The following is a 22,502-nucleotide window of genomic DNA, read 5'->3' as shown; positions in this document are numbered from 1 at the left end:
CCATCGTGTCTCAATAGATCATCACTTCCGTCCCAGCCAGCAAGAGAGAGAGTGAGAGAGAGATCTGTCAGTGCTAGAGTCCTTGTTCCCAGCAATTGCCGGGGTCGACCTCCTCATACTCACACTGCATAATTGTGTAACTGGTCGCGCCGTCGTCGTTTAGCAGATTGCCTCCCTCGATCTTGCCGCCAAGGGCGGCAATCGCAGTAGCTGTCGGAGGGTCATCATTCCACAGGTCGCCGATGTGCGGCCCGTTGGCCTGGTTGTTGATGGTGGCGAGGTACACGGAAGTACCCGCCGTGCAAGTCACCTTGAGGCAGCCGAACCCGCAGCTGTATGGGTATTCAAGATACTCGTTGAACCACCCGCGGTAGCTAGCTCCCCCGATGCCTGCCTTGCGCACCATGCCGCGCGAAGCGGACTCGCCTGCTGAGGGGAACTGACCGGTTGGCACCTTGCAGAAAGCGTAGGCATTATTGGTGCTGAAGGTGCCCGTGCCGTGCGGGCAGAACTTTGCGGTCTCCGGAATGGGCGCGCTGTTCCAGTTCTGGTCTGTGACCGTGGCAGACGTGACATACTCCTCGGGGCCCGAGAGCGACACGTAGCATTGCGATGGGTCGTACGTCGGTGGAGACGGTGGAGACGGCGGCAGAGACGGAGAGGGTAATGGCAGCTGGCCGAGGCAGTCTTGCGTGCAATAGAGTATGGGGCAGTTAGGGGGATCATGATTGCAGTTGCTGTTACACCAGGTGTCGGTGTAGCCCTGGGCAATATAACCCGGGTCTCCGGTAGACACGCACTGCGTCGACGTCGGAGGCGGGGGCGACGGCGAGGTGGAGGGCGGCGGCGGCGACGGCGAGGTGGAGGGCGGCGGCGGCGACGGGGAGGTGGAGGGCGGCGGCGGCGACGGCGAGGTGGAGGGCGGCGGCGGCGACGGCGAGGTGGAGGGCGGCGGCGGCGACGGGGAGGTGGAGGGCGGCGGCGGCGACGGCGAGGTGGAGGGCGGCGGCGGCGACGGTGAGGTGGAGGGCGGCGGCGGCGACGGGGAGGTGGAGGGCGGCGGCGGTGACGGCGAGGTGGAGGGCGGCGGCGGGGACGGCGAGGTGGAGGGCGGCGGCGGGGACGGCGAGGTGGAGGGCGGCGGCGGCGACGGTGAGGTGGAGGGCGGCGGTGGCGACGGCGAGGTGGAGGGAGGCGGTGGCGATGGCGAGGTGGAGGGCGGCGGCGACGGTGAGGTGGAGGGCGGCGGCGACGGTGAGGTGGAGGGCGGCGGCGGCAACGGTGAGGTGGAGGGTGGCGGCGACGGCGACGTGGAGGGCGGCGGCGGCGACGGCGAGGTGGAGGGCGGCGGCGACGGCGAGGTGGAGGGCGGCGGCGGCGACGGCGACGTGGAGGGAGGCGGCGACGGCGACGTGGAGGGTGGCGGCGACGGCGAGGTGGAGGGTGGCGGCGGCGACGGTGAGGTGGAGGGCGGCGGCGACGGTGAGGTGGAGGGCGGCGGCGACGGCGAGGTGGAGGGAGGCGGCGGCGACGGCGAGGCGGAGGGCGGCGGCGACGGTGAGGTGGAGGGCGGCGGCGGCGACGGCAACGTGGAGGGTGGCGGCGACGGCGAGGTGGAGGGCGGCGGCGGCGACGGCGAGGTGGAGGGCGGCGGCGGCGACGGTGAGGTGGAGGGCGGCGGCGACGGCGAGGTGGAGGGCGGCGGCGGCGACGGTGAGGTGGATTGGACCAGACGCCGCCTTGCTGCGACTCGCAGCTGCACGGCGTTATCACCTTCATGTTTCAAGAGTTTGGCAGGGTGAGGGGGGTGAGGGGGGGTGAGGTTGCGCAAATCCCTCCAAAAGTCCCGTGGGTTCTACGCTACATAAAATAAACATGAAATTTTTATAATAACAATTGCAGCTCCCCACTCACCCCCAGTGGTTTTCTGAGGGATTTGCACAAACCTCACCCCCCCCTCACCCCCCTCACCCCACCCCCCCTCCCTAAGTAGAATGTTGGGTTGTATGAACGCTGGGCAACACGCGGGATGTGGCATCCCCGGGCGCCATCTGCGGCAGGCGCAGGAGTGCGTGGTGCACGCCCGGTGTTCGTAAAGCTTGCGGAACGCGGCGTGCACACGCTCGTCCGTGCTAATCTGCTTCGTTGCATCTTTAAGGAACACGCGAATGACGCCACGTTGTTCGGTGAAAGGGGCATCGAGAAACTTGACGGCGTCCCGCGTGTCCACGCTTGATCGATTCACACCGCGTCGCGAAGCGCAGTGAGGCCTGCCACATAGGGCTCGGGCATAGGCCGCGTCGACGCGAACTTGCATCGAATAGTAGCGACCATCGACACGCAGGTGTCCGCAGAGTAATGCTTGAGGCTCTTGCGCGTTTCAGATAGAGCCAAGTCAGTGTCGCCGCTGTCCATCATGGACATGATGCGCTCGTCTCGAGTCAGTTTACGAATAGACTACATGGTGCGATTCACTGTACTGTTTATATGTCTCGCAAAAAAAAGTGACGGTGTCTGTGCGCGGCACGCTGGACACCCCCCGCGGGGACCTCTCTCACCGACGGCCTCGAGGTAGGGGCAAACACTGAAAACGTAACTTGATCGGGGCGCGGTTTTTTTTGGACTAGACTGCTCGGGGGAGGTGGGCGAGTGATTGGGTAGCTTTGGGGCCGCCGAAAATAATGAGAACCGCCCCCTATATCTCGCCAAATCTCGATTTTTCGCGGGAATGGGCGCTTCTCAGCCCCGCGCGAGCTACAGTGACTCCCCAGGGCTTGTCCCGTGGCCCAAAGTGGTACCCCGAGCTCCGCCACGAGCGTGGTCAATCAGGAGACACCCACAGTCACGGCGGGCGAGGAGTTGGGTGACGGCCAACTGTCGATTACGGCGCCTTTGGAGCCTCCTGTATCGTCGGTTCGGCTCGAAGATCGTGCCGCATCCGCATGTAAACCACCTCCGCGCCCCCGCTGGCACATGTCCGCATTGCCCGAGCCTGGGAGAAGTTCCCAGTGCCCGGAGGCTGCACAGGTCCGCGAAACGCTGGCGCTGCAGCTCCCGGCGCGCACCCCAGATTCGCGAGGAAAACAGCCGAAAACGGGTCGCGCCGCGATCGACCCTCAGCGAGCCCAGGCGAGCCTGGTAATCCCACCCGGTGGTAAGCGCACGTCCTCCGCGTAATCTAGCGCGCTGTGCAGCCCGCCAGTGCATGGCGCCGACCTGGGCCGACTGGTCGATCTCGCCGCGATCTCGCCATCCAATTCTCGGTCAGGTGTAGTGGATCACCTTAAAATCCTGGATTAATTCCTGAGCCCACCTGGCCCCACCAGACGGGTGGCACGAGGCGCCCGGGCCACTTTTTAGCGCCTCCCGAGCCTCCCGGCGCCTCCTGTGGCCTCCTGAACCCTCTCCCCCGCAGCCTCTCTCGGCGACGTGGGGAGCGGCTGCCGTCCACGGCTCGCACCGGCTCTTCCAGCGGCTCCACGCTTGCCGCCTGTGACGCCCGCGCCACGCACTGCCACGCGGCCGCTCGAGAGAGCGGTCGACGCCCATACTGCTGGGCGTGGCGCTCTATCGGTCGACGCTTCGGCGTCGCTGCTTGGTTGGGGACCCGTGCCTCGACGCGGCGGCGCGGCCAAGTACGGCTCGGTGGCACAGCGCGTCGCCACGGATGAGATGCGGCCACAAGCGGCTGGGGAAGCTCCAAGAATGTTTCGTTCTACTTGCAGGAGAGGTGCAAGCAATTCGGGTGACTGCATGGCTCTTCGCGTCGAGGGATGCGTCCAAGATAATGAGTTGCTTCATTAAAGCGCCGTGTCTTGCGGCATATTCCGGGTCATCGATCCACGTGATGTGACAAACTAGCCGCTATTAATGAATATGGGAATGTTATCTAGTTAAGGCAACCCGAGCGACAACTCCGCGCTTGGCGTGTGTGTGCCTGCTGCTCAAGTCAAGCGGATATGAGCATATACACAACACACATACCACGGTCCGTCTGCATCCTCGGCCATCTACCGCCGTGCCACATCACCCTATGTGTTCGCTGTCCACCGCATGTGCCGCAGAGTCAACGTGCATTGCGCCGTGGGCGCGCCTCGCGCGCCTGTGGCGCCGCCTCATCAGCCGCCACGCCTGCTGCGGTTGCCCCGCGCTTCTTCGGCGCCCCGCGCTTCTTCGGCGCCCCGCGTGATGTGGGCGAGCGGCTCCGCCGCCCGAGCGGCGGCTTGACTGAGCAAGGACGGGACGAGGCCCTTGGCGAGAGCCAAGTTACGCCACTCCGGATCGTCGGTCGGAGGCTGTCATCGCTCGCGCAACTGCGCACAACACGCACACACGGCTCAGGCAGCAAGGCCGAGATAGAGCCGAGATATAGCCGAGATATAGCCGAGATATAGCCGAGGTGTAGCAGCCGCGGCGGCGGCTCGGGGGGCGGTGGGAGAGCAGGGCGGGCGCCTGCTTGTAGCGACTCGACTGCAGCAGCACGACGTTCATCCACTGGTCGACGAGCGTCGGGACGGCGACCCACGAGCCGTCCGCGCCGCGGCCATGTAGCAGCACGAGCAGCGCCCATGCGTGCACCTCCGCCTCGCTGGGCAACGCCTTGCCCGAGGCGCACAAGATCGAGTTCCTGCGGCGCGGGTGAGCGGCAAGAGCTCGCCAAGGCGGGGCGAGCGCGGCCACGGCGAGGGCGGGCACGCACCGCTTCGATTCGGGCGCCCCGCGCTGCAGCGCCGCGCGCCGCTCAAGCTCGGCCTGCACGTTCTGGAGGATCTGCTGCAGCTGCTCGGTCGTGACATCTGCGGCACACACGCGCAAACCTGAGACCCCCACGGGCCCGGCGGCGGCGCGGCGAGCGGGGCGCGCGCAGGGGCACACACGGGCGTCGCAAACGCGCGGGCGCAGCGCGCCTGGAGCACCAGGAAGGGTGCCACCGCCGGCGCCGTGCTCAGCGTGATCACCTGCACGCACAGGCATCGCAGATCGTCAATGTCCCGCTGTGTCCCGAGCTTGGGGCTCGCGCTCCGGCGCCACGGGCTCGACGCGAGGACTCTGGAGAGAATGTCAGAGTGAGAGTGGATGAGGTTGGAGTGGAGGCGGCAATCGCCGTGCGGGCGCGCCCGGGGCTGCAGACTCCTCCAAAGCAGCGGGACGGGAGCGCGCGCGCGACCGCGGGCCGGATTTTGCGGGGGAACTCGGGGGGAGGGCGCCCCGGACACGCCCTGCACGCGGCGCGGGCTGGCGCTCACCAGGAGCGGCAGCATTTGCGGTCTTCACCGAGGTTTTTCTTTCGCCGCCATCATTCTTTTCCCTGCGAGGGGCCTCACTTGTCGCATTTGCGAGGAAAGCAAGCACGAGCGCTGCGGCGCCGGAGTCTTTCGGTCACCATTCTGGACCATCTTAATATTTTTCAATGATTTTTGCAGGGTCTGAAAGCTGAGACTCAGCTCTTCACGCTCGGTATGAAAGCAAGGTCCGTCCGGGGGGTCCCATTTTTCAGTATTTCCCCCTACTCGAGGTGGCGATGACTATGCTCTATGCTGCCGCCACCCCACACACCTCAAGCTGTGGACGCTCCACATGCACGCCATACCCATAGCGCGACAGCCCATACAGCCCGATGCCGATGGCGTCGCTCACGTCCGATGGAACCTTGATCATCCTTCCGGTCGCCGGGCTCAGCACTTTGGCCGGGAGCGGCTGCCCGATGCGCTCCTCGACGTGCGCACGGATCTTGTCCTTGCGGCTCTCATCTCCTGGCAGACGCCTTCCAGGTTTGCGGGTAGTATTCGTGCACGCAGTCTATCGGGGGGCGAGTGTGCGCCTTAACGAGCCCGCGCACCTCAATGTTGAGGTCGATGCCGTTCGGGTAATCGGGGTTCACGAAGTAGTCCTCCAAAAAGACCATCTGCGGCGAGCCGGCAAAGACGGCGGGCAGCGCGCCCAGCAGCGGCGCAAGTCTGTTCGAACCCGACTCGTTCGTGTCGAGGCCGTCCTTTTGAAAGTAGCAGGTCGAACCGAGCACGGCGCGCGAGAGATCGAGCCAGCCGGCCTCGCGATGCGGGAGACGAAACCGCCGGTGGAGTAGAAGCGTGCAAAGCCGAGGTGGGAGTCGGCGGAGGAGCCCGGGTCGATGGCGAGATAGAAAGGCTCGGAGGACGCGGGCGGAGCGACAGGGGTGGGGAGGGGGGGAGCAGACGGCGCGGCGGAGTCGGTCGGCGCAGCGGAGGCGGTCGGCGCAGCGGAGACGGCGGGTGCCAAGGCAGCGCCGAGATGGATGCGGCGCACAGCCTCGGCGACGCCATCCCGCGTCCAAAAGGCGAGAAGCGCGGCGTACGCATCCGGGGAGAGCTCGCGCTTCAAGGCAGCGTCCGCATTGGCCCGAAACTCCCAGTCGCCCTTCTCCGCGAACATGCACTGCACGGCCGCCAGGCCGGAGTCAAGCTTGGCCACGTCGCAATCGCAAGCGTGCGCGGCACGCGAAGGACTTGGCGAACACAGCGGTGGGCCGGGACTTGTCTATCCACCAGCCGCGGTCCATCTCCTCCGGGTTCATGGTCCGAGGCGCTGCCGGTGCTGTCGGCAGCGCCGCCTCGATTACCTCTGCAGGGGCTGCCGGGAGAGGCGGCACAGAGGGCGTGGTGGCTGGGGCCTCCGTGGGAGCCGAGCTGCCGCTTGCGCGCCGCGCGCCGCGCACGCGCTTGTCGGTCTTCCGGGTCAATCGGCGCTTATAAGGCACCGAGGAGCGTTCGTTCCCTTTCCTGAGCACACGGCGCAGCGCAGTGGTCAGAAATCGCTTGATGCTCCATCAGCAGTGCATGAGGGTGGAGCATCGCGCGCCGGAGAGCCGAGGCGCTCTATTGCACGGCCGTAGGAGGGAGCAAACTGCCCCAAATATCCGCCATTTTGCATGAAACCCTCTCGACTGTCGCAGAAAAATATTAAATTCGGCGGGGGTCTACGCCGGGATCAGCATCCGGGTGCTCGCGTGCACCCCAAGCGTAGGAGACCACGACAAATGGCGGGAAGCGCATGAACTGTGGATGAAAGGCGTCAACGTTCTCCAACCACTCATCCCACGCGTCCAGCTCGGCGAAGGAGCGCTCGAGCATCTCCGAGTCGACTAACGCCTCAGGCGGCAGGCCCGGGCGGCGGGAGAAGCTGCCGCCTTTCGAGGCTGCCCCCAGCACCCTGCGTACCCCCTACGAGGCTTGTGTGTTGACTGTTGAGAACACCATTGTGAGCACCTCTGCGCAACTCTGTTTCTAGGGTATTTCGTGAAATACCAAATAGTATTTGTGGTCGGCGCAGAGCCTCTCCCAGAGCAGCAGAAGATATCTCACGTGTAGCGTGTACGCCATGAACCTGATCCAGAGATCCAATGTCTTTCGCGAAACTCTGGCGAGCGAGCGCTTCAGCAGGACGGCGCAAGCGTGCACCGGAGGCACACACATTCACGCTGAGTCAGGAATGTTGTTGTGAGAGACGCTCCCGGCGGAGCGACTCAAATTCATTCGTCTTGTTTTGGGTCTACTGCGCGCAGCTCCTGTACTCTGTGTGCGAGCGGGGCTTGCAGCAGCCTTGGATGCCCCGCGCGAGCATATTCTGGACGTGTTGCGACTCGAGGGCCTTCCGCGAAAGCCACAGCTCGTCGCCAAACGTGCCGTGGTTGCACTGCCAAACATAGCCGTGCGCTTGGAGCATCTGCACGAGGTCCGGCTTGGGCCGCTCAACGGTGAGCACGGAGATGGTGTATGAGTCCCATGGAAATGAGGACATCACGAGGCTCTCCGCCCCCTGCGATTTCGGTCGTGGTGTGAGCACGGCGACTGAGGTGTGTGGCGTAGCGCGCGTGAGGGGGTCGGAGCATGGATGGGGGTCCGGACGGACGCACGCCTCAACATCGAGAGACAAGTAGTCGATGGTCTTTGGTGCCTTAAATTCTTCAAGAATCCGCGAGAATGGGATCGTTCTCATCTCGCTCGTGTTCGTTGCCTGCTTATTATCCATGCCGGCACCGACGATCCCACCGAGAGCTTTGCGGGATGCGACGAACTGCACAGTGTCCTCGGTGCTCGCGATGGCCACTCCGACGACGGTGCAGTTCCTCCGAGAGAGGAGGTCGGCGTGGTACATGGGGTTGGCCTCGATACAGAGGCCTTCCCATCCATAGTCGCGCTCAAGCGCACGTGTGTTGGAAAGACTGAGCCACGCGTTCGCGGCCAGGTCGATGAAGAATCGCCGGCGCCTCGCTGTCGCTCTTGACGGCATGAGAGTATTCACAGTCCGGTCTTGCCCCCTCTGGCCATGCCACTTGCCCGGCTGGTCGCCCTTGACGGCAGTCGGGTTCGGAACAGCTTGGTAGATGGGGCGCAGCCGGAAGCGCGCCCCATCTGGGGGATTGGGGGCGGGGTCCACGCCCTCCACATGACTCGTGGCGGAGGCCGTGTGCATCAGCAGCAGCGCGAGAGGTCCCATCTCACGCGTTCGGGCTCGGCCTCGTCGCGCAAAGTCGCGGGTTGTACACCTGCGCGGGTATATGCATGGTGAGACCTAGTGGGCCCATGAGCTGGGAAAAGATGCGGCAGAGGAAGAGGGCGTGAAAGGAGAGGGCGAGGGCGGCGAGGGGAGAGGAGGTGCTGGGGAAGAGGGAGGGGGTGCATGAGGGGTGTGTGGAAGGGAGCGGCGGCGGCGGCGGCGGCAAAAGGCAGCGGCGACAGCAGGGGACAGCAGGGGACAGCAGGCGGCAGCAGGCGGCACGGCCTGAAAGCCACCCCGCCGCGCAATGTGGCGACGTGCCCGCCGCTTTTGTAATTGTGTACTTTTAGCTTACTGGGAGAAAAGAGAGAGGGGGTTGTGTTCTCTAGGCCCCTAAGGGCCCTACGCGCGGCGTGAGAGCTCGGAAGCGAGTGTATCGTTCGGTTTGTAGAAGATTTTTGCGAGCCTCCAAGTGCTCAAGTGCTCCCTCTCTCAAAGAAAATTGTTCAATAAGACTTTCCCGCTGCGCCTTTGAGGCTAGAATTCAACACCACAGCGTGCCCTGCCGCCCATGCCGTTCTCAAGGTAGGCCGTATACTAGATACTACGCTTTACACGCTAGCCCATAGAGCCGTATATCCCTCCCGGCTCCCGCCTCCCCCCAAGTGCCAAGCCCTGAATTGAGCGCCTTGGGCCTTCGCTCGGTTTTTTCTTTCCCTTACACTGGGTTGTATGTTCTTTTGGTCCTTCCCTAGCTTTCACATTCGGGTGCGGCTGTTCTCACTGACAGCAGACTCCTCTCACCTCTCTCTTCAAACAACCCGCACTCCAAACTCCTCTTCAAAGGCGCCTCCCTCGGCCCCGCGCGGTCGCCTCCGCTCGGGCTAGCCCTCGGCTCCCCGGCGGATGGCGCCGCCGCCGAGCCTCCTCGAAGCGTTGTTTGGCGGGACGAGGCGGAAGACAGCGGCCGGCCCGCGGTAGGCCCCATCCGGCATCATGGACGGCAGCCAGCGGCTCCCCTCGCCGGTCCGCTCGGTCACCATGCGGTAGAGGGCGGGCGCACCTAGGAGTAGATGACTGGTGAACTCATCGCTGACTAGAGTTCGGGCGCCATGCGGCGGAGAGCGGGCGCGCCTCCGGCGAGCGAGCGCTTGTTTGGGCAGCCTGAGAGCGGGAGGACTGGCGCGCCCGCAGGCGTGCCCATCAGCCACTCGTGCCGCGCCTCCTCGGCCATGGCGTGCGTGAAGGCGCCTAGTTGAGAGGCGCCCGTCTTGTCACCGTTTGGCACCGCTCTCGGGCGGGCTCCCCGGTCCGGTACCCAGCATCCTGTCGAGTCCGGTCCTTTTCGGTCCAGTCCTGTCCAGTCCTCCGGTCTGGTCTAGTGTTGTCCCCGGTTCGGGTCTGACCCCACGACTTGCGAGGCGGTGTCGCATTAGCCTTTGCAGCGGGGGACTCGGCGTTGTGTCGCCCCCGACCAGTCGCTCTCTGTCTGCCTGCCCGTTCTCGACCGACCGACCGTCCGATCTCGTGCGATCTCGGCGCGCGGGGCTGTGTTGCGCGGGGCTGTGTGCTTGCGCGAGAGGCGCCTCCGAGGGCGCTGGTGACAGCCCAGTAGATGCCCTCAGCCACCACGCACCGCTCGTCGCACGACTCGTCCGAGTACGCAAACTGGCCGATGCATGCGCCACCGCACGGGTCGCGCCAGTCGCCGCGGAAGCCCCAGCCGCAGTCACCGTTGGCCGCCTCGATGTGGCCGCCGACCTGGGAGGAGCGAGATCGGGCGAGATCGGGCGAGATCGGGCGAGATCGGTCGATGGGGCCGCTGACCTGGGAGCGGAAGGAGCCGCCCCACAACTCTGGCCACTGCCGGCCCGCCGCCGCGACAACGAGGTGGAGCACCTGCGTGGTGTGAATCCACCACCTGCGTGGTGTGAATCCACCGCCATCGGGGCGGGAAGACGGTCTGGTGCAGAGTCTTCAGAGCACCGCGTCATCACACGGGCTACGATGCGGCCAACACAACGACTGCGGCGACTCGGCCGGAAGCATCCGGAATCCGAATGCAGCGGAGCACCGCGCCCTCCGTCTGCTACGTGAATCCGGATTCCGCTTCTCCGCCGCGGGACGCCACGGGTGGGGGGGGGGGGAGGCGGCCGGCGCCGGCGGGCGCAGCGGGCGCGGCGCGAGCGGCTATCGATGTGGCTGTAGTCCGCGCGGCACTCACCTCCTCCACAGTCGCGTCTCTGCGCCGGTCGCAGAGCGGCGGGCCGGCGCCGACCGCGGCGGCCCACCCGCCCGCGCCGCCCCCGCCGCGGCTGGCCGGCGCCACACACGAGCGCAGGACGACGTCGGAGAGGCCCGCGACACGGCCGACGCCTAATGCATTCATCGATTCAATTAAGTCGATCTCACGACATTCGGAGAGGCCCGCGACACGGCCGACGCCGCGGCGGGGTAGGTCGGCGTACGCCTCGCCCTCGCGGGCCGGGACCTGCGCGTGCGTGTGCGCGCGTCAACTTGTGTATGCCGGTGCGCGTGTGTGCATATGCGCCGGTGTCTGGTGGCGTGTGTGACTGCTACTATCGACACCATGACGTAGTAACGGCGCGCGACCATGCGCCGGCGGAGGAGTGGGTCGTCCGGCCGCCCGTCCGCGTCGTTGTCGAGCAGCTGCGCGAGCACGTGGAGTACATGATCGCAGCGGGCGGAGGCGGCGGAGGAGGCGGCGGAGGAGGCGGCGGAGGAGGCGGCGGAGGAGGCGGCGGAGGAGGCGGTGGAGGAGGCGGCGGAGGAGGCGGTGGAGGAGGAGGCGGAGGCGGGGTGGTGGCGCCTCGACGCCGACCGGCGGAGCGCGCAGGCTGTCGCCGCGGACGCTGTGAGGCAGACCGGGACGCGGAAGGCGTACCCGACGGCGGCGCACGGGGAGAGCCAGCTGGCGGGTGCGAGGTCCCACCACAGCGGCGCTGCCATCGCCGCACTCACGCACAGACTCGGCAGCCCGGGAAGGCGGCAAGATCGGTGGGTTGGGTTCGGTTCTGAAACCCCAGGGAACTCTGCTCCAGTCCAAGCCTGGCTGTTCTTCACCTTTCTACCTACCTACCTGCTTACGTGTGGTCGCCCGCGAAGGCAGCGCATCTCTGGCTAGAACTTGTACTTTCAAAACCAAAAGGACAACCGCTCTGTGTCTTGCTTCGCCAACAACATACCTACAACAAAGGACAACCCACTGCTAGCATTGCTTGTACACCTTGAAGCGCATGCTCGTCCAGCTCCACCGCTCGATGTGCAGCGGCGCCCGGCTAGACGAAGGCATGCCAGCTGCCGGCACACCCCTCGTCGGCGCCGCAGAGTCGGCTATACCCTTGCTGGGAAGCCAATCCGTGCACATGCGGCGCGCCTTCTCGAGGTACCTCCACCCGCAGGCGTGATCACGCATTCGCGTCTCGACGTCAGAGAACCGGAGGCCCATTCCATTGGCGGCGTGCATGGCGGTCAGGGCGGCAATTGTGGAGCCATCCTGTCTGCTGTGAGAGAGAGTTGTTTTGTTAAATTCTCTTGCGTCAAGGTGCTTGCGCTTCGGCGGTTAGTGGCGAAAATATGCATTTTTCGAGGCATAGGGAGGAAAAATCGCGCCGCAGGCGCACACAGGCAGGGAGGAAGGGAGAAGTTCAGCTCTAGAGAGGCCGGCCTTCTTTCTAGCGAGGCTCCCGGCGTGGCGAAAATATGCATTTTTCGAGGCATAGGGAGGAAAAATCGCGCCGCAGGCGCACACAGGCAGGGAGGAAGGGAGACGTGAAGAGTGCCCGTGAAGTGCTAAATAAACAAATGCTTCGCCTCCCGGCTGTGGAGAAACCCTTCGGGTCGCTCCTCATCGCAAACCCTGTCAGCAGAGTCCTCCTACGGGAATGTACGTAAAGAGCTACATACACTGAAAATGATGATTCGCACGGAGTTTCCGGAAACTAGAGGGTGCTGTAGGGAAACGAGCAGCCGAGCAGGAAACGAGGAAAGGAAATGGGACGGGGTGCGGGAGGAAACATGGGTTAGTCAAACAGAAGAGGACGGCACGCTGCAGCGACACATACAGACACACACGCAATTGACTGATAGAAGGCGAAGAACACCTCTCGACTGACACCACCGCGGTATGGGTGGAGAAAACGCAAAGATACTCTTGGCTTGGGCCCGCGAGGGGACCTTATCTCACGTGCCCGGTCCACGCCACCTTTGGCGTGCTCATGCGCCGTGGCAGCTCGTCCCTCGTTGGCGCGTCTCGGCGCCTCTCCTCGGAGGCCGCATTTCTCCGACGGCGATCAGCCAACCACGCGCCGCTCACGCCGCTCACCTTCCTCGCTCGCGCCGCCGACGTCTATCCCGACCGAGTAGCCATCGTCTACGACGACTGGGCCGCCTCTCCCGCGGCGGAGCGGACGCCGGCCACTGAGCGGACGTGGGCGGAGACCTCCGAGCGTGTGGGTCGCCTTGCCTCTGGCTTGCGGCACCGCTTCGGCGTCGAGCGCGGCGACACGGTGGCGGTGCTCTCGCCAAACACGCCGGCTTTCCTCGAGGCGCACTTTGGCGTCATGGCGGCGGGCGCAGTGATCAACCCGATCAACACGCGGCTCGACGCGCCTGCGCTGGCCTACATTCTGCGCCACTCCGCCGCTAAGGTACTGCTCGCCGACTCTGCGCACGCGACGACAGTCGAAGAGGCGCTCTCGGAGCTCGAGCTGGCAGAGCGGCCGCGGCTGGTCTCGCTCGTTGACACGGTGGCCGGGCCGCACGCGGGCGGCGGAGGGGGCGGGTGGGGGGAGGAGTGCGAGTACGAGGAGCTGCTGGCCGGAGGCTCCCCGGAGGAGCCATGGCGGTACGGCCGGGATTTGCTCCTCATCAGCTTCCTAGACCTTTCTCTAGACCTTTCCTGGAACCGTCCTGTAGGTACCCGGAGGACGAGTGGGAGACGCAGGCGCTCAACTACACGAGCGGCACCACCGGCAGGCCGAAGGGGGTGCTGTTCTCCCACCGCGGCGCGGCGCTGAACTCGATCAACAACGCGCTCATCTGGAGCCTGCCGCAGCACCCATCCTACCTTTGGACCTTGCCCCTCTTCCACTGCAGCGGCTGGTGCTTCCCGCACACCGTCACGCTGCAGGCGGGGGCCAGCCGCACCGCATGAGATCACCCGAGATTACCCGAGATCACCCGAGATTACCCGAGATTATCCGTCACGCTGCAGGCGGGGACTCACGTCTGCCTGCGCTCTGTGGACCCCGCTGCCGTCTTCGCCGCTATCCTCTCACAGCGCGTCTCGCATCTCTGCGGCGCCCCCGTCGTCGCAAACATGCTGCTGCATGCGCCCGGCGCCGCGCACTTCGGCGCAGCGCTGACCAGCGCCGCGGCGGGCGGCGGCCAGCGGGTGAAGCTGCTAGTAGGAGTAGGAGTAGGAGTAGGAGTAGGAGGAGTAGTGGTAGTAGTAGGTTTGGCCCAATGGGCTCGGGGTGCCAACATTAGGTCAAGATGCTCTGCGCCGGCGCGCCGCCGCCCGCGGCGGTGCTGGAGGCGATGGAGGGGCTGGGTGTCGAGGTGACGCACGTGTACGGCCTCACCGAGTCGCACGATCTCGCGTGATCTCGCGTGATCTCGCCCTGCAGGTGACGCACGTGTACGGCCTCACCGAGTCGTACGGCCCCGCGGTGGCGTGTTCGTGGCAGGAAGAATGAGAGTAGCAAGGAGAGCAATGAGGAGAGCAATGGGAGTGGTAATGACGAGGAGACAGCGATGGCCATGATGAAGACGAGACCGCGTCGGACTGCCGGTGGCGTTCTCGTGGTAGGACGCGTGGGCGGGGCTGCCGCCGCGGGAGCGTGCGGAGCTCATGGCACGGCAGGGGCATCGGTACCCCCTCCTCGAGGGCCTCGACGTCGCGGTGGAGGCGGAGGCGGGCGGCGAGGCGGCGGGCGGCGAGGCGGCGGGCGGCGAGGCGGCGGGCGGCGGCGGTTTCGGGCCGCGGTGGAGGGCGGCGCGACGGGACGGGCTCGCGCTGGGCGGGGCTGTGATGGGGCGACTCCTCCCCCAATCTCGCCGCATCTCGCCGCATCTCGCCGTAGGCTCGAGCTGGGGGAGGTCGTGATGCGCGGCAACGCTGTGATGAAGGGGTATCTCCCCCATATCTCGCCATATCTCCCCCATATCTCGCCAACGCTGTGATGAAGGGGTGGTTCGCGGACGAGGGCGCGAGTCTCACATTGGCCATGGAGCATTGCTCGCTCATGCCTCGTTCTTAGGTACCTCGCGGACGAGGGCGCGACGGAGGAGGCGCTCGGGAGTGGCTGGTTCCGCACGGGCGACCTCGCGGTGGTCCACTCTTCCCGTACCTTTCCTGGACCGTTCCTGGACCTTTCCTGGAGCCTTCCTGTAGGCGACCTCGCGGTGGTCCACCCTTCTGGGTACCTCGAGATCAAGGACCGCGCCAAGGACATCATCATCTCAGGCGGCGAGAACATCTCGACAGTCGAGGTCGAGAGCCGTGCGGTGCCGCCTCACGAGCTCGCTCTCAATGGAGTCACGAGTGATTTCATGTGCAGGTCGAGGCCGTGCTGTACCGGCACCCGGCGGTGCTCGAGGCGAGCGTCGTGGCGAGGCCGCACCCGCACTGGGGCGAGACGCCGTGTGCTTTTGTCACGCTGCGGGAGGGGCACCGCTGGGAAGAAGGCGGCGGCGGCGGCGGCGGCGGCGGCGGCGGCGGCGGCGGCGGCGTGACGAGCGAGGCGGAGATCGTCGAGTTTTGCCGCGCGCGGCTCGCCCACTTCAAGGCGTTTGTGGGTAGTGAATCCATTGGTTACGGCGGCCGGGGTGGTTGCGCTGACCGCGCGGTTTCGCCCGCGTCCAGGCGCCGCGCTACGTGGTTCAGCTGCCGGGCGGGATGCCGCAGCCGTCTCGATGGGCATGTGTGGAGGTGGGGGTGCTCACCGCTTGGTGATGGGCCATAGGCGGGCTGCCAAAGACGTCGACGGGCAAGATACAAAAGTTCCTGCTGCGCGAGACGGCGCGGCTCGCCGCCGAGGAGGAGCAGGGCGGCGCGGAGAGCGGGCCCGAGCGGGTGGCGGTCTGACTCTGAGTCTGGCAGCTTGGTCTGGAGCCGGACGGTGTGTCCGCCAAACAAGCGCTGAGCTGATAGGGAAAAAATATCTTTTGCCGGCGCTGACGCGTAGTGAGTATGTGTGTGGGGTTCCGTCGGGTACATCCGGCGCGGGACGGACCGATGGCGATGCAGATGTAGAGCGCTGAAATCGGTCCGTCCGATGTAGCTACAATTCCCGTTTGCGAAAGAATTGGGGCGTTGTGTGCACTGCTCTGCCGTGAGACGCGTTGAGGAACCGCGAATATTCAATTTCCACGCTTTCTTGCTCGGACCATAATGGTTCTTAGCGAACCAGGAAAGAGAAAACCGACGACTCCTTTCTCATGGCCGCCCACCGCATCGGCGCGCGCGTCGCGGGCCTCTCGCCAGAGCAGCTGTGCGCTATCATCGAGGCGCAGGCGGGCGCGAGCGACGCCGCGCTGCGCGTGGCGGACGAGCACGCCACACGGCTCGTGGAGCAGCCCGAATGGATCCTCTCCGAGGTCCTCCTCTCGCCGGACCTCGTGCCGCACATCCTCGCCCAGCTGCCGACCGAGTCGCACGCCGCCAAGGGCACCTGCCGCGCGTGGTGCCGCGGCTGGAAGGAGACGCTCGTGAGGCGCGAGAGGCCGCGCCTGCTCGTGATCGGCGGCTACAACAGCAACGATGGCGAGCGCCTCAACTCGCTGGAGCGGTACGACCCGTCAACGAATGAGTGGACGGGAGAGTCGTTGGCGCCGATGCCGTCGGCACGTCCGGATGTCGGCATGGCGGTTCTCGACGGCAAGCTGTATGCTGTGGGTGGGTACGGCGACGGCGACCCCGGCGACCCCGGCTCGGTGGAGCGGTACGACTTCGAAACGAAAGCGTGGGAGGCTGTGGCGTCGATGGCGACGGAGCGGGTTGTTCCCGCCGTCGCGGTGCTCGACGGCAAGTTGTACGCTGTGGGAGACTTCAACGACGACGGCGGCGACGTCAACTTAGTCGAGCGGTACGACCCGGCGCTGGATGCATGGGAGGCCGTGGCGCCGATGGAGACGGCTCTGGCGTGCTGCGGTGTGGCGGCGCTCGACGGCAAGCTGTACGCTGTGGGCGGCATCGACGACGACGGTGGCTCCAGCTCGCTGGAGCGGTACGATCCGGCGACAAACGCGTGGGAGGAGATGGCGCCGATGGCGACGGCTCGGATCGGTTGCGGCGTTGCGGTGCTTGACGGCAAGCTGTATGCTGCGGGTGGCTTCCACGACGAAGGCGGCGGCTACCTCAACTCTGTCGAGCGGTATGATCCGGCCGCGAATGCATGGGAGGAGGTGGCGCCGATGGGGACGGCGCGGCAGATTCCCTTAGTGGCGGTGCTCGACGGCAAGCTGTACGCGGTGGGCGGCAAGGACTATGACGTTGACGACGGCCTCCTGCTCCTCAGCTCAGTCGAGCGGTACGACCCCACAGAGAATGCGTGGGAGGCGGTGGCGCCGATCTCGACGGTGCGGACCGGCGCCGGCATTGCCCTGCTGTGAGTCGGTGACTGCTCGTGTCTGCCGGCCGCCTTGGAGCAGCCCCGCGGCGCAGGATAATACAAACACAGTGGTCCCGTGTCGTAGTCACACCTGCCGTAGCCACACACACGCACACGCCGCTCCGCACCGCTCGCCCGCCCGCCGCCCCGCCCAGGCGGGAAAGAGATGAGGGGATGGGACAGCGCAGGAGGAGCACAAACACATATGCGGGGGTAAAGTTTCTTTTTTTTTACGACGTGTGTCGAAGCTCAGTTTCGAGTTCCGCGCTATCATCTAATCGCCGCGGGGATGTGCGTAAAGTTTGGGCGACGTGAGTGGCCGAGATCAGCCCAAAAGCCCGTCCTCGGCCCCGTCGCAAGCCTCGCTGCTACCCCTTCCCGCCTCGGGCGGGCTACTGTCGGGCGGGCTACCCCCGTCGCCCGCCGGACTGCCCGCCGCGGGACTGCTGCCCGCCGTCCGACTACTGCCACCCGTCCCGTCGCTCCGCACGCCGTCGCTGGCCGGGCTGCTCGCCTGTTCACAGCCGCAGGGTGTGAAGGGGCGGCCTGCCCGCCGTCGCGGGCCTCGCTGCGCCGGGCTCTGCTCGCCGAAGACGGCCCCGCCGCTGCCCCGTGCGCCCCCTGCGCCGCCGCCGCCGCCCCGGACACCACCGCCGCCGCCGCCGCCGCCTCCGCCTCCGCCGCCGCCTCCGCCGGCTCTGCCGCCGCCTCCCCCCCCTCCCGTGCCACGCCCGTCGGCAGCCGGCTCCACGACGGGTCGGGAGAGTGGCCCGCCAGCGAGAGCGAGCCGCGCGAGAGTGTGGCGCTGGCCGAGGTGCGGCGCGACGTCTGGGCCGAGTCGGGCCCGCCGATCGCCACGCCGGTCCGCTTCCTCCACAGCTTGAGGACGGCGGCCTGGTGGCCGTTGGTGTGCAGCTCCGCGAGGTAGTCGATCGGGTGGCACTCGACGACCGCCTTTGGAGGGTCGAGGAGTCCTGCTAGGTGGTGCCCTCGCCCCAACGAGTGCTCCCTGACTTTGAGTACCGTGGGAGAGCGCTCGCCCACCCCCTCGGGTCCTCCGCCGTGTGCTCTCAGTACTGACCCCTGCCCGGCGTGGCCTCGCCCTCGGCGGCCGCCTCGCCACTTTTCCCATTTTTTCCCTCCATTTCCCCCCCCCCCCCCCCCCTCCCTCCTCCCTCCCTCCCCCTCTCTCGCGCCTCGCGCTCGTTTCGCTTGTAGAGCAGCCACGAGTTGCCGTCGCTGTACACGGCGCGGATGTCCTCGAGCTTGAGCTCCTGTGAGCCGGCGCAGGGGCTGTTGGGTGGTGCTGGAGGTGTAGCAAGGTCTGTCAACTATACAATCGCGTGTGAGTCCTCGAGGGAGTGTCTAGGGAGTGTCTAGGGAGTGTCTAGGGAGTGTCGAGGGAGTGTCGAGGGAGTGTCTAGGGAGTGTCGAGGGAGTGTCGAGGGAGTGTCGAGGGAGTGTCGAGGGAGTGTCTAGGGAGTGTCGAGGGAGTGTCGAGGGAGTGTCGAGGGAGTGTGGAGGGAGTGTCGAGGGAGTGTCTAGGGAGTGTCTAGGGAGTGTCTAGGGAGTGTCTTAGGGAGTGTCTAGGGAGTGGGGAGGGAGTGTCTTAGGGAGTGTCTGGGGGGAGCTCCTTGATTTGGTCGATGCGGACGGTGACGGTGCGCGCATCGTCGTCGAGCCGCTCGAGCGGAGTCAGCGGCCACAGCTTGCGCGAGCGGCGGTACACCTCGGCGAGGATGGGCTCGGGTACCGTGGGGGGAGGGTAGGGGTGGGTTCGGGTACCATGGGGGTAGGGGTGGCGGTGCACCTCGGCGAGGATGGCGAGCGCTTGGCTCGCCGAGTCTGGCGTCAGGGAGCGGACCAGCTGCGGCGAATAGTAGACGAGGATCGCGGGGCCGCCTGGCCGCTTCTGCGCCGAGGCGCGGAAGTGCTGGTCCGCGATGCCGGTGCGGCTCATCTCGTCGCAGAGCACCTGTGATTCGTCAATCAAGCAGCGATGACTGGGGGGGCCTTATTACGCCCGCGCCGCCGCAGCAGCACCTGAGATTCGTCAATCAAGCAGCGATGACTGGGGGGGCCTTATTAGGCCCGCGCCGCCGCAGCAGCGCCTTCTCGTCGTCGGCCGAGAGCTTCTCCCACGCGGCGAGAACAGACTCCTGCGCCTCGGTGCTCTGTGCCTGGCACAGCAGCCTCATCATCGCGATGGCGTGCTCCCCTGACGGGGGCGCGCCGAGCCGCAGCCGCGGCGCGGCGTCGCGCCAGTACGACTCAAGGTAGGTCTCGAAGACCTCCGTCTCGGTCTGCGTGGCGAGGGCGGAGAGGACGGAGAAGGAGGTGATGAACGAGCCCAGCACCTGGTACGGGAAGCCGAGCACGAGGCGCTCCGATCCGTCGAGCGGGTTTGGCACGGCGCCGGCCAGGTCGGTGAGCCAGTGCACAAAGTAAAACGAGACGTCGGGCGGGTTGGCCTCGCCCGCCATGATGACGCGCTTGAAGCGCGCGAAGAGCGCGTGCGGCGGCGCCTCGGCTTGCACCAGCCAGCCGTGGTTGAAGGACATCTTCGACTGTGTGAAGAGCACCTGAGAAGAAGAAGGTGCGGCGGCGGTGCTGACAAGAGAGTGGGTTATACTATAATATGCTAAACTATACTATCCCACTACTATACTGTACTATGCTCTTGTACTGGTACTATACTACACTATAAGCACCGAGTGGCGCTGCGTCGCGTCGAGCCCGGCAAACGAGGGCAGCGCCTGCGGAGAAGCAAGGCGAGGGGCGCTGCAGGACACGGAGCACACTGCAGGTGGACTGCGCGCAAGCAAGCGAAGGGGCCTCGCGCCTCTGGGAAGTGGTCGAGCACATAGTACATCGCAACGTCGTGGTCGTTGATGACGTCCCCCGCCGCGAAGCCCTTGAACGGCGCGTGCTCCGGTCGTACGCGCGGGAGCAGCGCCTCAACCTTGAAGACGTCGTGGATCGCCGTCAGCGCGAGCATCGCACACATGCGCGGCACGGCAACCTCGACCGCACCGCCGCGCCCGCCGCGCTCCGTGAGCATGCCCGCGTCGACGAGAAGCTGCAGCAGCTTCTTCCACGGCGTGTTGCAGTAGAAGGTTAGCCGCTTCTTCAGCGCAGCGGAGCCGTCGAGATCCTCCTGCTCCGGAATCTTGCGCGGCGCCCAATCGTCGTCCACGCCGAAGGAGAGACCGCACTCGCCGTCGATGCCCACGCGCGCCAGCCAGTAGAGCGCAAACAGCGCGCCCAGAGTGCGGCGGTACTCCTCGTCTGGAGTGAGACCCGAGGAGATGTCGCGGTGGCCCGCCTTGTACTCCTCGCGCGTCACCGTGTACAGCTGCAGCTCGGGGAAGGCCTGCCGCACGTCGACGTAGTAGTCGCGCAAGCCGTAGTCGCGGTGGCGGAGCCGGGTGGCGGCTCGCTTGACGGCGTCCCAGTCGGTGGTTCGACCCGACAGCGCGAGGGCGATGGCGAGGTTCGGCTCCTGCTTGCGCGGGAGGAAGGGAGCCTCGGGGCGGGGAGACGGCTGCAGTGCGGCAGAGTAGTCTCAGAGCACTGCGGAAGGGGCGACGAGGACAGTGGATACGGCGGAGTACGCGCCCTGTCGAGAGCGCTGGTTAGGAGACGAGAATACGCACTCCGCTCCTCTAGGCCTGGGGAGATCTGGGGAGATCTGGGGAGATCTGGGGAGATCTGGGGAGATCTAGAGCGCCGCTCCCCCTCCACTGCGCTCGTGATCGAGCGCGCCTCTGGCGCTGCGAGAAGAAACTCGCGCGGCCCCGAGGTGCCTAGCGGGAGGGAATAGCAAGTGGGTCGGCTGACGACACGACACGAGAGGCCATGCGCGGGCCCGAGGTGCCGCTGGAAAATGAGGCGAGGCGCGTCTGGCCGCGGAACAGCAGCTTGTACATAGTCGCCTGAATTCACGCGTGATCCATGGCGGATGCTTGTGAATGCTCATTTCAGAAAGAAGCAGCTTGTGCGTGGTCGCCTCTTCGTACTTCGCGGCGCCGAGCTGCGCGCGCAGCTGCGCCACCTGCGCCGCCGAGGGACGAGAGGGTATGGGGATGCTACTTCTCAAACTAGTGTTGCGCAGCTGCGCCCCCTGGGCCGCGAGGGCCTCGTGGTCTCCCTATCTCCCCCTATCTCCCCCTATTTCCCCCTCTCTCCCCCCACCTGCGCCGCGAGGGCCTCGTGCTCTCTGGCGTCGCCGACGCACGCCTGCGAGAGGGAGGGGAGGGGGGGAGCGGGGGGGGTGGGAGGAGGGGGGAGGGGGAGAGGAGAGGGCGAGCTTGGGGGAGGGGGTGGAATTAGGGGGAGGGGAGGGGAGGGGAGGGGGTGGGAGGGGGCGGGCGAGGAGGGAAGGGGCGGGGCGGGGCGGGGAGGGAGGGGAGGGAGGGAGGGAGGGGAGGGAGGGGAGGGAGGGGAGGGAGGGCGGAGTGGGAGGGCGGGGAGGGAGGGGAGGGCGGGGAGGCGTGGCCTGTGTCCCGCTCCAGAGCAGCCGCCGCGCGAGTCTGTCCGCCTCGACGCAAGTCCACAGCGCGAAGAGCAGCACGCCGCTCGCTCCCACCGCCCCCCAGAGCAGCCCGTGCTGCGCGCTGCTGCCCAGCGCCGCGCCGCCGACAAAGAGTCCCGCCGAGGCGGCCGTCACCGCCGCAAGCCACACCGCCAGCAGCGTCTGCCTGGCGAGCCGGAACCGCGCGGCGAGGTCACGGTAGAGCGACTCCACCGCCGCCTCCTCGAACGGCGCCTCAAAGACGGAGGGTGCGAGGCACCCTCGGAACTTCAGCCGCCGCTGCAAGTCACGCAGCTTTTTGGCCGCTGCCGCCACGGCTCGGCCTGAGGTGGGCTCGCCGGACGTCCGCGTGGTGCGCCGTCGCCCGTTCCCGGAGGACGAGCCTCCTCCGCCCATCACACAAAATACGCGCCACGGCGGCGCGCGCGCGTCGGAGGTCCTATACGGCTGGTCTCTGTCGCTCCGATGCTGAACCCCGTCTTTCTTCTGCGCGTGTTTTTCTTCTTTTTCTGGGGGGCGCCCCTGTCCGCGCGCTTGGTGCCGACGTCGACCGGGGTGGCGCCGAGACGTGCCGCTTTGGTCGCGTCTCGCGCGCTGCGAGGTGTCTTTTGGCATGTGAGCGCTTGCCAAAGACGCCAGCAAGCTCGCCTTCCTTGCCTGCGGCCGCGGGCGTGCGGGCGAGCCCGCCAGGCTCGGCGAAGCTCGGCGCGGGTCTTCGAGCTCGCAGCCGGCGGCGAGCCAGCATGGCTCGTCGCTCGACGGGAGCCTGTCCAGTATGCTTTGGGCATGCTGTACAGCATCGCCAACTCTCTGGGAGGGTCTACGACCCGGTGAGTGGGTGAGCGCCGCGCGGTCGA

General features: G+C 66.3%; 5 protein-coding genes across 5 annotated transcripts; 2 read left to right on the top strand and 3 right to left on the bottom strand.

Annotated features, from left to right (window-relative positions):
- Positions 1-7,527: 7,527 nt before the first annotated feature.
- On the bottom strand, positions 7,528-8,268 carry EMIHUDRAFT_229604 (hypothetical protein; the record flags this gene model as incomplete). Its single annotated transcript, XM_005785855.1, has 1 exon — positions 7,528-8,268. One exon carries the CDS (start codon positions 8,266-8,268, stop codon positions 7,528-7,530), a length of 741 nt encoding a protein of 246 aa, XP_005785912.1.
- A 2,365-nt stretch (positions 8,269-10,633) lies between these two features.
- On the bottom strand, positions 10,634-11,491 carry EMIHUDRAFT_363915 (hypothetical protein). Its single transcript, XM_005785854.1, has 2 exons — positions 10,895-11,491; positions 10,634-10,825 (listed from the first exon to the last, which is right to left on the bottom strand). The coding sequence occupies exons 1-2, from the start codon at positions 11,443-11,445 to the stop codon at positions 10,696-10,698; spliced, it is 681 nt and encodes a 226-aa protein (XP_005785911.1). The 5' UTR covers positions 11,446-11,491; the 3' UTR covers positions 10,634-10,695.
- A 1,222-nt stretch (positions 11,492-12,713) lies between these two features.
- Positions 12,714-15,464, top strand: EMIHUDRAFT_429472 (hypothetical protein; the record flags this gene model as incomplete). The annotated part of the gene is made up of 9 exons (XM_005785853.1): positions 12,714-13,342; positions 13,414-13,627; positions 13,712-13,891; positions 13,987-14,058; positions 14,127-14,186; positions 14,309-14,484; positions 14,760-14,807; positions 14,883-14,991; positions 15,060-15,464. 9 exons carry the CDS (start codon positions 12,714-12,716, stop codon positions 15,462-15,464), a joined length of 1,893 nt encoding a protein of 630 aa, XP_005785910.1.
- A 475-nt stretch (positions 15,465-15,939) lies between these two features.
- On the top strand, positions 15,940-17,389 carry EMIHUDRAFT_229598 (hypothetical protein; the record flags this gene model as incomplete). Its single annotated transcript, XM_005785852.1, has 2 exons — positions 15,940-16,209; positions 17,360-17,389. The coding sequence occupies 2 exons, from the start codon at positions 15,940-15,942 to the stop codon at positions 17,387-17,389; spliced, it is 300 nt and encodes a 99-aa protein (XP_005785909.1).
- On the bottom strand, positions 17,377-22,105 carry EMIHUDRAFT_441558 (hypothetical protein). The gene is made up of 12 exons (XM_005785851.1): positions 21,610-22,105; positions 21,306-21,350; positions 21,121-21,165; positions 20,989-21,046; positions 20,847-20,917; positions 19,954-20,613; positions 19,823-19,867; positions 19,223-19,693; positions 18,922-19,086; positions 18,745-18,840; positions 18,308-18,385; positions 17,377-18,065 (listed from the first exon to the last, which is right to left on the bottom strand). Exons 1-12 carry the CDS (start codon positions 22,039-22,041, stop codon positions 17,382-17,384), a joined length of 2,850 nt encoding a protein of 949 aa, XP_005785908.1. The 5' UTR covers positions 22,042-22,105; the 3' UTR covers positions 17,377-17,381.
- Positions 22,106-22,502: the final 397 nt, after the last annotated feature.

Source organism: Emiliania huxleyi (assembly GCF_000372725.1).
Source record: "Emiliania huxleyi CCMP1516 chromosome Unknown EMIHUscaffold_157, whole genome shotgun sequence".
Taxonomy (NCBI): domain Eukaryota; phylum Haptophyta; order Isochrysidales; family Noelaerhabdaceae; genus Emiliania; species Emiliania huxleyi.
Note: the sequence above shows the minus strand (reverse complement) of the source record. Positions and strands in the feature narration are given on the sequence as shown.

Excerpts from the sequence above, each read along its gene's own strand:
- EMIHUDRAFT_363915 (XM_005785854.1), bottom strand. The coding sequence starts at position 11,445 with ATGGCAGCGCCGCTGTGGTGGGACCTCGCACCCGCCAGCTGGCTCTCC. Across the intron at positions 10,826-10,894 it reads GCCGTGTCGCGGGCCTCTCC|GACGTCGTCCTGCGCTCGTG; the intron begins GAATGTCGTGAG and ends GCGGGCCTCTCC.
- EMIHUDRAFT_441558 (XM_005785851.1), bottom strand. The coding sequence starts at position 22,041 with ATGGGCGGAGGAGGCTCGTCCTCCGGGAACGGGCGACGGCGCACCACG. Across the intron at positions 20,918-20,988 it reads CCTCGCCTCATTTTCCAGCG|GCACCTCGGGGCCGCGCGAG; the intron begins GCACCTCGGGCC and ends CCCTCCCGCTAG. Across the intron at positions 18,841-18,921 it reads CGCTCGCCATCCTCGCCGAG|GTGTACCGCCGCTCGCGCAA; the intron begins GTGCACCGCCAC and ends ATCCTCGCCGAG.